Source organism: Ostrea edulis, chromosome 3, assembly GCF_947568905.1.
Source record: "Ostrea edulis chromosome 3, xbOstEdul1.1, whole genome shotgun sequence".
Classification (NCBI taxonomy): Eukaryota; Metazoa; Mollusca; class Bivalvia; order Ostreida; family Ostreidae; genus Ostrea; species Ostrea edulis.
The window spans coordinates 8,929,021-8,944,194 of NC_079166.1; the positions used below are offsets into that span (position 1 = coordinate 8,929,021).

At 37.1% G+C, this 15,174-nt stretch overlaps 1 protein-coding gene across 3 annotated transcripts; it reads left to right on the forward strand.

Annotated features, from left to right (window-relative positions):
- The first annotated feature begins 6,032 nt into the window (after window positions 1–6,032).
- On the forward strand, window positions 6,033–12,459 carry LOC125677254 (uncharacterized). Of its 3 annotated transcripts, none has more exons than XM_048915257.2 (9): window positions 6,033–6,487; window positions 7,006–7,172; window positions 7,279–7,346; window positions 7,470–7,535; window positions 8,248–8,446; window positions 8,649–8,852; window positions 9,764–9,956; window positions 10,525–10,659; window positions 10,812–12,459. In XM_048915257.2, the coding sequence occupies exons 7-9, from the start codon at window positions 9,914–9,916 to the stop codon at window positions 11,630–11,632; spliced, it is 999 nt and encodes a 332-aa protein (XP_048771214.2). In that variant the 5' UTR covers window positions 6,033–6,487; window positions 7,006–7,172; window positions 7,279–7,346; window positions 7,470–7,535; window positions 8,248–8,446; window positions 8,649–8,852; window positions 9,764–9,913; the 3' UTR covers window positions 11,633–12,459. The 3 variants fall into 3 exon arrangements, with proteins under 3 accessions (XP_048771214.2, XP_056015872.1, XP_048771215.2); XM_056159897.1 differs by having other exon boundaries at window positions 6,039–6,487; window positions 8,637–8,852; XM_048915258.2 differs by lacking the exon at window positions 6,033–6,487 and having other exon boundaries at window positions 6,869–7,172.
- Window positions 12,460–15,174: the final 2,715 nt, after the last annotated feature.

The window sequence follows — 15,174 nt, forward strand, 5'->3', positions numbered from 1 at the left end:
AAGTAAAGGTTTTAGAATAACGAAAGGTAAGAGACAATCAATTCAGTGGCCCGAATAGAGCTGAAACTGTTTTGGTTGTTTACTCGCCTTATTGTTTTCTGGAGTGGTTGTCCATTGTGACCGACCATAGCACTGACAGTAAGTCAGGGAAAATAGCTAGTGCTGGGGATAGTGGCCTGAATAGAGCCGACCTGTTCCTGGTACTAGTCTATTTAGTTAAGAAAACATACTATTTACTTTCTTCAAGTCTTCCATTTATTATTGATTTACTTCTTGATTTCAACCCAAGTAGGGACATTCAAATAAATAAATATATATCCAATCAGTGATTGAGGAAAAGTATACGTTAGTTAAGCACAGAAGTTCTTTTCGAACTCATACTAGAATAACGGCAATAGAGGGTCGTTACATTATTTGGTGATAGCGGTGTACGTTTCTTTGTTTGAATTTTGTTTGTCAAATTGTTAACCATGGGGTCAAATGTTGATGATATAATTACGCGTGAAATATCATTCCTTGAGGAAGAAATACAAAGGTTAGAACTAGAATTAGATTCTACAAGACACTCAACTCCCATGATAGTACGACACGCAGGTCAGTCAGGTTTGACACAACATGCACCCTGTCATAATACAATAATCAACCAAATGGCAAGCCCTGGTGTAAGCCCAAATGCACTGTGTAGTCACTTGGTGCGCCAAAGAAACTCGACAAATCATTTGGCAAGCCAGGGTGATACAACGGATCATTCTGATTCAAGAAATAGTATGGCATGCCATAGTAGACCTAGCAATCAGGGTACTAGCAGTCTGTTTCAGCCGCAAATAAGTGTACAAGTACAATCAACAGATCAAGTTTCTGCGGACAGCAATAAGTATTCATCACACGCCAGTAATGTACATCAAACTTCACAATCTCGCATGGTGGACCAAAAGCATAATTTCATTAAACCTGCGACGTTTGATGGAAGTACGTCTTGGGCTGATTTTAAATCGCATTTTGAAGTTTGTGCAGAGCTTAATTGTTGGTCACCTCAAGAAAAAGGCATGTATTTAGCAGTATTGCTCAGAGGAAATGGACAGGGTGTGTTGGGGAATCTGCCAGGAGCTGACCAACGTGACTATAAAGTACTGTGTACTGCTCTGGAACAGCGCTTTGCACCAACAAACCAGACTGAGTTATACAGAGCTCAACTCCGGGAAAGGAAGCAAAGAGCAGTAGAGACTTTGCCTGAGCTAGGCCAGGATATTAGAAGACTCACGAATTTGGCATATCCAACAGCCACTGTTGATCTAAAGGAAATTCTGGCGAAGGAACAATTCATAGATGCGATCAGAGATTCCGACATGAGACTGCGAATTAAACAGGCACGTCCGACGGATGTGAATGATGCTGTACGTCATGCCGTTGAGTTACAAGCATTTAAGATCGATGACAAGAAAATGCAGGAAAGTCAAGGATTTGTAAGAGCTATGGAAAATGATGCAGTAAATGCAAAAGAATTCAAAACTGACAAAGTTTTGAGGGAAATAACAGACACTGTAGCATCGCTTCAAAAAGAAGTAAAAGCAATTAAGGGCAGCCAGAGCCAGAGTTTGTCATCAAACTGCAGTTCTAAGCAAGGGGATCAGATTCAAAGCAAACGGCATAAATATTATTTTTGTGGAAAGCTGGGTCATTTTAAAAATAAGTGCAAACATTTTTTGGCAACCAAAGATAATCCGAAAGAGTCACAGTTTGGGAGAAAATCTGTAGCAACAGATGACAACAAATCTAAGAATTCGAAGGATGGTAAAGTTGCACATTTGAGTTATTGGACGTCTGAAATTCTTCACAAGACAAGCGAGTAAGGAATGTTCGTCGAAATAACAGCAGGAGGTAAGGTATTAAAATTCTTGGTTGACACGGGAGCAACGGTTACCTTGGTGTCAAAATCTGCAATAGACAAACTAATGCCCGATAAGCCTTTGGAGCAGTTAAGGTCAGAAATTTTGATTGCTGATGGTACATCATTGAAGGTACCTGGAACACAACTTTTGGAATTTTCTCTACAAGGGATACGATTCACACAGAAAGTTGTTATTGCTGATTTGAGTGTTGAGGGAATTCTTGAATTAGATTTCTTGAGGACGAACGTTTGTAGCCTAGACTTGTCAGAGGGCATTTTGACTGGCAAAAGTGGAAAAACCAATTACTTGCAATTACAAGGGAAAGAAAGGTTGTTTCAGAATCACTCTGTGTGAGAACGTATCCATATCACCAATGAGTGAAATAATAGCATACGTCAACGTAGAAGTCATAAACAATAAGGAAAATGTACATATTCCCAAGGCTGGTATAATATAGTCATATGAGCAGTTTCAGGGCTCTGACAGGGCACTAGTTGCACGTACTCTTGTTGCCAGAAACCCCGAAAACAACCTTCCGATACGATTGATGAATTTACACAATGAGGCTACAAGTTTGGTAAAGATACGTTTATTGCCAATATCAGCCCTATAGATGATGTTTACAACTTGAACGAAGATAACGCACATAATGGTAACCAGAGAGTTAGCATTGCAGAATTGCCAGACCATTTGCAAGATTTGTTTGAGAGGTGCATTGCACATATTTCCCCTGAACAAAACGAGGTTGTTGGGAAGCTACTTCTCCATTATCAATCATCCTTTTCAAAATCAGACAGAAATTTAGGAAGGACAGATATTATTCAACACAAAATTGAGACGGGGAACAGTAGACCAATAAAGCAGACACCCAGACGCATTCCTGTGCACATGCAGAAAGAAGTTGACTCGCATATTGATGACATGTTACAGCGAAATGTCATAGAACCTTCGTGTAGCCCATGGGCATCAAATATTGTATTAGTCAAAAAGAAAGATGATTCGACGAGATTTTGTATAGATTATCGAAAAGTGAACAACATTACTCTTCATGATGCCTATCCTCTCCCGAGAATAGATGGTTCCCTAGATCAGTTAAGAAGTGCCAAATGGTTTTCGACATTGGACTTGTGTTCTGGATATTGGCAAGTAGCCGTCGACCCAAACGACAGACAGAAAACAGCTTTTACGACGAGGCGTGGACTATACGAATTCTCAGTTATGCCTTTCGGCCTTTGCAACGCTCCAGCTACCTTTGAGCGTTTAATGGAAACGGTACTCAGAGGCTTGCAATTTGAGACATGCCTGATTTATCTTGATGACAACATTGTCTTTGGAAAACCCTTTGAGGAAATGTTTGACAATCTTTCCAAAGGTTTTGATCGTCTTGAGACAGCTGGATTGAAATTGAAACCCAAAAATGAGTTCTTTTTGCTCGACAAGTTGAATTTTTGGGTCATATTGTGCCACCCGAAGGTATTTCAACAAGCTCGGATAAGACAAAGACAGTAGAGCGTTGGGGTGCACCTGGTAACATAACGGAAGTAAGATCATTTCTTGGCCTCTGTAGTTATTACAGAATATTTTGCATCCATAGCAAAACCATTACACAATTTGACAGCAAAGGACAAATCATTCAAATGGTCAGAAGAATGTCAAATTTCTTTTGACATGCTCAAACAAGCTCTCACTTCCGAACCAATTCTTGCTCATCCTGATTTCAACAAGGAATTTATTCTTGATACAGATGCAAGTGATAAGGCAATAGACGCAGTTCTATCTCAAGTGATAAATGGAAAAGAAAGAGTGTGTGCTTATGCAAGCCGATGCTTATCAAAGTCTGAACGACGATATTGTGTAACAAGAAAGGAGCTATTGGCAATGACACATTTTGTTAAGTATTTTAGGCATTATTTGTATGGTAAACCGTTTCTTGTACGTACTGACCATAGTTCTCTTCGTTGGCTCATGAGTTTTAAAAATCCAGATGGGCAGTTTGCACGATGGATCGATGTACTCTCTACATACAATTTTAGGATCGAACTTCGACCAGGTCGATTGCATGCAAATGCAGACGCTATGAGTAGACTTCCTTGCAGACAGTGTGGATATCATTTGGATATGGAAAAACAAACATACTTGCCTGGCTGTAGTCAGATGTCAAAAGGTGAATCATTGCTGTCTGCACAGCAAGCAGATGGTGACTTACAAAAGCTTCGATCATGGATAGAGGCTGGCTCCTGCCTTCATTCTAAAACAATTTCGTCTGAAAACCACTTTCTTAAGTCTCTAGTCTCTCAGTTTGACAGACTTTGTATCAAAGATAATCTTGTGTGTCGAAAGTGGGAATATTTGGAATTAAATAAGGTAGATTACCAGTATGTAGTCCCCTACTCGGAACGTCGCAATTTACTTCGACAATATCATGATGAGAAAACATCAGGACATCTTGGCATCAAGAAAACATTATCAAAAGTACGGTCAATGTATTACTGTCCAGGTTTGCAACGCGATGTACGCCAGTATATTGCAGGCTGCGAATTATGCTCCAAAATAAAGAGTGATACAGTGACCAAGTATGCACCAATGAAAATTGTACATACAGGTTACCCTATAGAAAGGAGAGCAACAGACATTTTGGGCGAGTTGCCAATGACAAAAAGTGGTAATAAGTACATTTTGGTGGTAGCTGACTACTACACTAAATGGACGGAAAGTTTTGCAATGCCAAATATGGAAGCGAAAATTATTGTGGAAGAGGTTATCTGTCGCTTGGGTGTACCGGCAATCATCCATTCAGACCAGGGTAGACAGTTTGAAAGTAAACTGTTTACGGAAATGTGTTATTTGTTAGGCATTAAAAAGACACATACAACACCATACCATCCACAATCTGATGGTATGGTGGAATGATTTAATCGTACACTCACCACGATGTTGAGCAATTTTGTAAATGACAACCGTTCAGATTGGGACGAGTACTTTCCTTACGTCATGATGGCATACAGGTCCACAACTCATGAAACTACTGGTTTTTCACAAAGGGAATGTAATGTAAAGAGACACATGAGAAGAGCCCACAAGGGATTGCTAAAAGATCCTTTTCCGTTAGGAATGAAACCAGACACAGATCATCCTGCCAGTGCAAAGAAAATGGAGGATGTGTCAAGCAAAGTGGACAGTGACTCGGGCTCAGAAATTGAGGATTGGTTATTCCAGGATCCAGGCGACGACCTCAAGCTGGATAAACCTTCTGTGGATAAAGATGATGGAGATGACGATGCTGTGCGAGATACAACCGTTAATCTTTTGGAAGGATGCGTTTTCAGGAAGAAGACGTCTCCAATTCTACCAGGAAAGCGTTCCCTGAGTCTTGATACAGTACATTCTAGTGCCTCGACAACTACACAAACTGAAAATGACAGTGATAACGCACCTTTGAAATGCAATGCTTTTTCGCAAACAGAATTTGCAACAGAGGTTGTAAAGAAAACAATCAAAATATGTCGAGAGGGTGAAATTGACATTAAAGAGGTCACGACAGAAAAGTTCATGATTTTGTAAATATCTTTCTTGGGTTTCGGAACATTTGAAAGCGTTGACACAGGTAGTAATCATTCTGTGTCCTAGTTTATTGTGGTTAATGGAAAATTAATAATAATAAAAAAAAAACAAAAACAAAAAACAAGAAAAATGTGTTTTCATTCGGGACGAATGTACCCAGAGGCGTGGGTAATGTAGTGTTTTTGTTCTAGTCAATCAAACGTTTTAATGACTACGTTTGTCATGATAGCATGGAATGACCTGACACCCCTTATAATTAGAACAACCTGTGTGTATATAAACCCGGGGTGCTGTGATTCTGTATCATTTCTTCCAAACTGATCGGAGAGAGAGGGAGCTTAAGGTATCTGATGTACAATTGAGCACGAGAGCTCGGTATTTTCCGGAATGACCTCGGTAATATTCGGAAACGAGTATAAATCTTTAAAATAAACATTATGAACAAATCTAACATTTTGGATAGTCAAAACTATCAAATAAATGTTTGATTTTGTGCTTTGATAAAAGTTGTAATCGTTTAAATTAAAATCTCATTGTATGACTTGTATGACGCGACGTCGTTAATATAAACAGTTTTCAAAAATGGCGGCCGCCGTGAAACGAAACAAGAAAGGTCGATTTAAAAAGAAACGGTACAGCACGGTCAGTAAATGTTAATGAACTTACTCTGGATCATAATTATGTGTCAGGACATTATTTTGAAGGGGAATGTTGTGAGGTGTGTTTTCACGGTATGAAAACGTTGATAAACAGTAGAAAATTCAGTTCTACGGCGTGGAAGAACGGTCGACGAATAATTGAGCGGTCGTCAATTATAGACACACTTTCCAGTTGTCAACATTGTAAATGCAGGCATCTTTATTTAACTAAATACACAGTTAAGGGCGAGATGAAACTGGGACTAGGTGGATATCTCTATATCCAGTGTACACTCTGTCTCCGGCTGAACAGGATACCGTATGGGAAGACCCACAGAAGTGAGAAACAAAACGACAAGGGGATGCCAAGTTTTTGCATAAATACTAAAGTCGGCGCAGGTATGTTGTAGTTTTTTAAAAATATAATTTATCTCTAAACAAATTATATCTTATGAAATACATGTAGCATTACATTGTCATAAAGTTTAGCAAGAATTATTTTATACTATAGAAATTTTGAACAATATTGTCAAAATGTATTTCATAGCAAATCCAAAATGCTTGGTAAATGGGCATTGTATCATAATATAATGGACAAGTAGTTTGTAAAAAAAAAACCAAATTACAATACATTTACAGGTATATGAAAAATAAAATGATTACTGTTATCTTTGAATGTGTACATATGTATGTTTATGTGTGTATATATATTCATGTGTGTGTATGTATATATTATACATGTATATATCATATATACAATTCACTGTTATTGTTGATACAGAAGATGCACAGAGTAATTGCAAGTGTGAATGAGCGAGTGTAGATTACAGTTTGTATGTATAAATGTGTTAAAAATACAAAAGTGAAACATAAAAAAAGAAGAATTAATCACCACACAGTACCATGTTATATTGAAGCAATGATAGACAGTGTTGGTGGACCCCAGCGGATGAACAACCTGCTTACCACCCTTGACCTTCCCTTCATAAACAATAGAAGTTTGAAAACAATGGAGAGAAGAGCGGGCCAGTTCATCGAGAAATATGCAGAAGAAAAGTGTCATGGCCTATGAGAAAGAAATGATGTAATACAAATTTCATTGCTATTTTTTCTTTTAAAAAATAATTATGTTCATTCAATTTGATATAGAAATGTTTATAAATATTGATCATGTAAATCTTTAAACACAGAAAGAAGAGGATGTCAAGGAGGAGTTTAGAGACTTAGGGGTTGCTGTTATTTCAGATGAATTTCATGGGTAAATTTATTATATATCTATTCTGATGTTTATGATAAGTGTATTTTAGTACATGTAAAATGATTAACACCATGTGTATTAGTATTATGAATATTGTAACATTTTAATTTTAATTCTGCACAGAGATGTGTCTAGACTGGCAGACCCAAGTACATGCACCTCTTTTGATTCTCCAGGTGATGGAAACAGGTAAAGATTATTTTCATTACTACTTTTTTAAAATTGCACATGCATTATATTGACAGCCATTATTATCAATGACAACTGAAATATGATAGTGAACGAATCGATTGGAAATAACATTGTAAAAGCAATGATAACCGATTATGTCGAGTGAATATTAAATTCCAATCTTACATCTAAACTTCCAACTGCCCCTTTGCTTAACATGCAGACACTACATCATCATTTTTTGTGCACAATTTGCATCATGTCTGGATCTGTTTTGTAAACAATATATCACCGAGATAGCGTGGGTGTCTTTATACATGTAATGTTACAGAGGTAGGATTTTTATTAGACATAGAATTATACTGAATTATTGTGATAGAACAATTTTCAATTTCTAATATGTCAGGATCATTCGAATTATCTTTTAAATTTTGAATTCAGTGCACAATCCTATGTTCACAGTAATCTCAAAAATGACACACAGAGTGTAGAAATGTAAATGCATGTTACAAATGCAGGATTATTCCAGCCTGCTAGAGGTTCATGATGAGATACTTTTGACCTGGTGCCGCGTATATAAGGGACGTTGACCGAGGCTCTAACTTGTTGGAGTAATGCAGGATATATATCACTTTAGGTTGTTTTTTTTTTATCCAGGGTTCTCATTTTTCCATGTTGACATGATGAGGGGTGATTGGTTATATAATATTTTTATAACATAACGTTTTAGCTCTAAAGGATCCAAACTTGAGCAGGCTACTTATGAAATGATTCTGAATCCCAATAAAGATGTCGCTTCTTATGATGCCCACAGATCAAAGAAAACGCATCCAGCAGTCAAAAAACTCTCTATTCCTCCTAAGTCACGTAAAGGCATGACAGTTTGCATCGACCATTGATGGCAAAAAGGGGGTTTGACAGTTTAACAGGTATATATTTGACAAAGTTTTGATTTTTTTATTATCAAAAAATAATGAATGTAAGTCTAAGGGTTGATTGTCTGTGTACCTTGTGAAATGATTATGACATTACTTCAAGCTAATGTCAAGTTATGCAGAATTTCTAAAAACACGTAGCACCACTAATTTAATTAAATCCCAAAGTAATAAATAAATATAGTTTTTCTCCCAGGGCATACATTCATGATGAGCAAAGAAAATAAGGTTTTGAAGGCAGTTGTAACACACCGCACTTGTGGAGTATTCAAATGGTGGAAGAGAAATAGATCAGGAGTAAAAGTTCGGGAACATCGTTGTGTGTGGAATCACAGAGGATCTGCCAGGGCCATGGAGAGTGAAGCAGGCCTGAAAGCCATCAAGGATATGATCCAAGAAGGTACGCCTGTAGATGTAATAGAGGGTGATGGTGATAATACTCTTGTGGCTCGTATACATAAGAGTCTTGGAGTGACTGTTAAGAAACAAATTGACAGGAATCATTGCATAAAAAACATAGTCAAACTTCTCTATGATCTTCGCAATAGGAAGGATGTTAAAATCAGTAATATGGTAATTCAGCATCTCCATAAGTTCATAAAGTATGTATTTAGTAAAAACCAAGGTAATGTAGATGGGATGCGTGAGAACCTACAGGCACTTATACCTCACCAGTTTGGAGATCACAACAATTGTCATGCTCGCTTCTGTGCTTACAAGCGAGTAGGAAACACACAGAAATATGCACACAGAAGTTTGCCATACAAAGCACCACTTAGTGACCCTTTACTACGTGAAAAACTTGATTTACTTTTTGAACCAGTTATTGTTAAGTCTGCCATGTATGTTGACCTTGGCTCCAGTCAAGCATGCGAGTATGCAAATCGTGCAGCGATGCTGAAGGCCCCTAAACATTTACATTATAGAGAGAGTGAAAGCCTAGATTTCCGCATTCATGCAACAGCAGCCAGCATAAATATTGGAAGGAAATATCTCTCAGAGGTCTACTTTAGCATTGAAGTTTTAGTTCCAATGATGCTTCTGTTTTGGGTTTTGAGTTGTAAGTTCATTTCATTTGAGTTTGCTTACTCTTTTCAAATTATTACTAACTTTGTGGGTTTTTTTTTATTTTAACACATTTTATTATTCAAAAGTAAATTTTATTAATACATGTATATACAATGTAAATACACATGGATTGTCTTTTAAAAATATTCTTAAAGCTGTATTATGAATGTGACATTTTCTAATGACTAATTGGGAAAAAAAAAACTATAATGGAAATCTATATCTTTATTTTAATGATTTCAGGTTTTCAGTAAAATTGGGCTTTCCCCTGGTCACTTCAACATGAAGTTCTCCAACAAAGTGGATGAATACATGGTGAAACGAAGGGAGAAGATGAAATTGCCAGGGACAAAACGCAGACGCCTTATCCTAAAACAAGAAAGAGCAATGTAAATGAATGCATCCGAGGCATCTGAGGGGCCCACCTATCAATCAGGTTCACTATTCACTATTTTTTCCCTGCAAAATGATTTTCGCTTACCTGAGCGGAAGGCCCAAGTGAGCTTTTCTGATCAAAATTTGTCCGTTGTCTGGTGTCGTCGCATAAACTTTTCACATTTTCATCTTCTCCAGAACCACTGGGCCAATATCAACCAAACTTAGCACAAATCATCCTTGTGGAAGGTCTTTCAAGCTTGTTCAAATGAAGGGTCATGCCCCATTCGAAGGGGAGATAATAAAAAATAGGATGCGGTCATTTAAAACCATCTTCTCAAAAACCACTGGGCCAAAGAAGTTTACATCCTGCCACAGTGCAGATTCAAATTTGTAAAAATCATGCCCGCCCCCGCCCCCCGGAGGGTATGTTGGGGCCAAAATAGGCACCAAAGTATTACATGAATACAATGGAAAATATTTAGATATGGGCTCTAGTGAGCAATGTGGCCCATGGGCCTCTTGTTTTCTGCATTAACCTCCTGGAGTTAATTAGTTTATATCTTAGATAGAAATCAGGACAAATAATCATTACATAATAACTAAATACACAGTATTTGTATTTATAGAGATTGGTTTAGGTACAGAGGCTGACATTGAGCAGATTCCGAATCCCATTCCCAAGCCAAATTATGGTGCTGTCCAAAAGCTGAAGAACATGGAGGCAAAGTACATTCTATTTGATCTTGAAACTACAAGCCTTAGTAAGTTCTTTAATAATTTTCCCTTTTTTCAGACAAAATGTGATTGCGGATATTACAGATACTAAAATGATTATCTATATACCCGGTATATGTACTTTTGCTTTCTAAATCATGATCATGAATCAAAATAAATGTGTTTTTCTTTTTAAAAGTCAGACAAGGAGCTATGCCTCACATAACTGAAATTGGCGCAGTGGAGATAGAATCTGGAAATGTGTTTTCAACTTATGTTCAGCCAAAGATTCCAATAGAGCCCGGAACAGAAGAAACAACAGGAATAGTCTGTGATGGGACCTCTGTATTTGCACATGGATCCAAAGTTACTGCAGTCCCCATACGTGAAGCGATATTGAACTTCCTCAAGTGGCTAGGTACATTTGGCAAATATGGAATTACACTGGTTGCTCACAATGGCCGTGTGTTCGATTTCCGTGTCCTTTCCCATGCCATTGACTGTATTGGATTACATGAAGACTTTCTAGAAATAGTGTCTGGTTTTACTGACTCATTGTCTTTGATTCGTTCAAAACATAAGAAACTTGAAAAGTATTCACAGATTTTTTTAGCTAAGCACTTCTGTAATGAGACTTATTCTGCACATGATGCAGTGGAAGATGTGAAAATGCTCTCAAAATTTTTATCAGTTGCTGTTTCACAAAGTGAATTGTCAAAAGCTGCATATGATGCAGAAACCCCCTTTCTTCAACATAAGTATAATTCCGCAAAAACATTATATCTGCCATCATTGAATATTCTGGTTGGTAATGGTGTTATGAAAATGAACATGGCAGAGAATGTTGCAGGCTCCGGACTTGGTCTGCATCATCTGAAACTAATACATAAGCATTCTGGTGAAGATGGTCTGCGCAATATTTTTTGTTCCCAAACCTCTCGTGGTAAACCACGAGTTACGAGTGATTGTAAGGTTTTGGATTATGTAGTACCTAAATTATGTCAGTTTTTGTCACAATAGAAATGTTGTATTCTATTACTTAGAAGTTACTTTATACAAACTTGTACAGTGCAATGATGTGTCTTAGACTCAGACCACTTTTATGTTAAGTTTGTGAGTAAAATGCCCGGAGGTTACACATCGATAAATTCTTCAAAAAGAATGTTTGATTCTTATAATTCCAGTTCATTCACTTTATTAACAATTGCAAAAATTTGAATAGTTTCCCCGCACTATGTTATTTGTTTTCAGGTGTGTATGAATACATTGAGTTTTCGGATTTATTGATGTGTAAACTCTTGTTCAGCTTTATTTTTGTCCAATCAAAACAATTGTAATAAATAACATTGGAATTATTTTAAAGTATGTTTTATATGATTAGATGCCTAAATTGTGCCATTTTTTATCTGTTCAAAGCATGCTACTGACCACGAATGTTTAGGTCACCCTAGTCACTCTCAGATGAACTAGTGTTGTTGGTCTTTGTTTGTCGCCATGTGTTGTCGGCTAACATTTTTACATTTTTCATTTTCTCTTGAAAACATAGACTAGGCTAATGTTACCAATAGGGCTGTGGAATGAAAATGTATTATATTTCATAATTTTATTATTATATTGAATCAAATTCTATAAAATCTTTATTTTCAGACAAGTGTGTGGATAAAATAATTGCGTGGTCTACGTATGGGGTATGGTACTCAGGTGATCGTTAAGGCCTGTGGGCCACTTGTTTATTACATGTGCATGTAACCAAATTGTCATAAATACTGGTATTCATTTTGTGCATAATGTACATGTGTTTCCTTAACCAGAAAATCATGAAATTCATCATACAATACAATTGACACATCTCGACTTTTCTTGTTTTTAAAAATGTGTGTGAGGGGTCGTGTGTGACTGTAAAGGAGGGGGGGGGGGGTAATTTTTTCTATTTGATTTCATAATTGAATGCAATAAATGAAACAACATATAATTCATTTTATGCCTGAAATATTTTGCTCATCATTCTAGTCCAATATATTTTTCCAAATATTAATTTCAAGCTGACTTTTTGCTCATTTTTAAAGAATAAATGCGTTTTTCCATGTTATTTTCAAATGGGTAGAGTTACCTCCCTTTAGTGTTTTGGCGGGAAAAAATGCTATTTTTAGAAACTACACACCCCTGCCTATCTAATGATGATATGAAATATATACCTTACCAGGCATAATTTTTTCGTCAATTGTACATCAGATACCTTAAAGAAGTAAGGCTAAATAAAGTTTTTAGAATAAGGAAAGGTAAGAGACAATCAATTCAGTGGCCCGAATAGAGCTGAAGCTGTTTTGGTTGTTTACTCGCCTTATTGTTTTCTGGAGTGGTTGTCCATTGTGACCGATCATAGCACTGACAGTAAGTCAGGGAAAATAGCTAGTGCTGGGGATAGTGGCCCGAATAGAGCCGATCTGTTCCTGGTACTAGTCTATTTAGTTAAGAAAACATACTATTTACTTTCTTCAAGTCTTCCTTTTATTATTGATTTATTTCTTGATTTCAACCCAAGGTAGGGACATTCAAATAAATAAATATATATCCAATCAGTGATTGAGGAAAAGTATACGTTAGTTAAGCAAAGAGGTTCTTTTCGAACTCATACTAGATTAACGGCATTAAAGGGTCGTTACAGAAGCAACTGACGTTTTAGCCTTGGGCTTACTGCTTGACATAATTCCTTTAGCCTTACTCCTGGTGAAATATGGGGATAGCTTAATCTGACCCTGGCTGTCACAAGAAGTGGCCACAGAACGCTCACCTTTAGTGGGTTTTTACTGGGATGTTTAGATGTAGTATTACTAGTATCTAAGAACTAATCTAAGAACTGATTAGGGATTGGACTAGGATCGGGATGGGACTGCATTGTAGATTCCCTTGTGGTCACCCTACTTTCATCTCTAGGACTATCTTTAGTCTGGAAATTCTTTATCCACTGTGGTATCTGGCATGCCATACAAATCTCCCATTGGTCAAAGTGAATGTTTTTAATTTGCTTTCGAACAGCATACGTAGTGTCGAATCAATCCATTTGGATTCAACTTTCATTCCGACATCCCTCTTCCAATCAACTAAATATTCAACCTTCGAGGCTTTTCCGTGTACTTTGACATCATAATCCCTCTTTATAATTTCATCATTTTGGCTTCTTACCAGTCAAGGAGTACAAGAGCTCAGCAATCTTGGAAAACCCAGGAATATAGCTACGATGATAATTTACAAATCATAAGAATCGTTCCACTGAGGAATTGGCTTATCCTTAGCCGCGTCTATGTACTCAACTCCTTTTTGGCTCACTGTACAGCAAAGAAACTCCACACGTTGCTTAAACAGTTTACATTTCCGGGGCTTCAACTTTAATTTATGAGACAGCAACTCAAGAATACAAGGATATAAGGCCTCAACTGTGCGCAGCTTTTTGTGCGCCGTAAATCGAAGGTTTTTATAAGGGGTGGCTCTGTAGCTCTCTGTTATGTCAAACTATTTTTTCAGAGAACTACAGTTTTGCATCTACTAACCTACCAGCATCAACACGATCAACTAAACATTGGACCTAACGCTACCTAATTCAAAATGGCGTCGGCCCTGCTCGCGGTTTTGCAGCCCTATTAAAATTTTTAATTGAAGGTATATCAAGGTCTCTTGTTGATAAAAAATAAAAAATTAAAAACCCAAAACAAAACAGGAAATCGTTCTTTCGTTCACTCTCAGAGAAATGATTGAGAAGATCTTTAAATTTATTGTTAGTTTTATCAAAATTTCATTTCACGAAAATGGCAGAAAATAACAATAATCAATACACAAGAGACATATATAATCTAAATAATCAAGGAGCTTCTGAGGTCTTCGCCCCCACTATGTCTTTGTCCTGCACTCAATGGGGGCCTTAAAGTGCCCCCAGACCCCCTGCCTCATGAAGTTGTGCCCCTAACTTCAATTCCTGGTTTTGCCCCTAAATATTCAGTATGGTTGCAGATGTAAACATTTAGAGTCAACCACAAAAACGTGTTTTGTGTTGTGTAACAGAAAATACAAACGTCAGGTTTTTACCATATAATATCTGTTGTTTTTCTTCTCAATCAGCATCTTTATTTCCTTTAGATCGGTTACATGTCACTATACATTCGACCCCCCCCCCCCATACACACACACAACGACCCCCACCCCCACGTTTTTGATAGATAAAATATATATGTTTGCCTATTCCTATGCACCTTCAAAATAGTATGTGTTATTCCCGATAATAGATTAGGAAAAGTTACATGTAGCGACCCTCCTCCGCTGGAAAAGATTTTGAGTTCTCTTAGGAAACGTTCGCCCTGTTAGCATTATCAATTTATTAGTAGTGAATGGAATTGGAAATGATGAATCCGTAAACCGAAGGATCAACGCGATGAAATATATCTTTAGAAAATCTTTAATTGGCTGTTTCTTACAATGGGTGAATTTGAGATATTTTAAGCGGAACTATTCCCTTTATATTCTTGTTCTTTACGTTGTTTATCTATTTTACTGGGGTTTTTTGCTTTTAC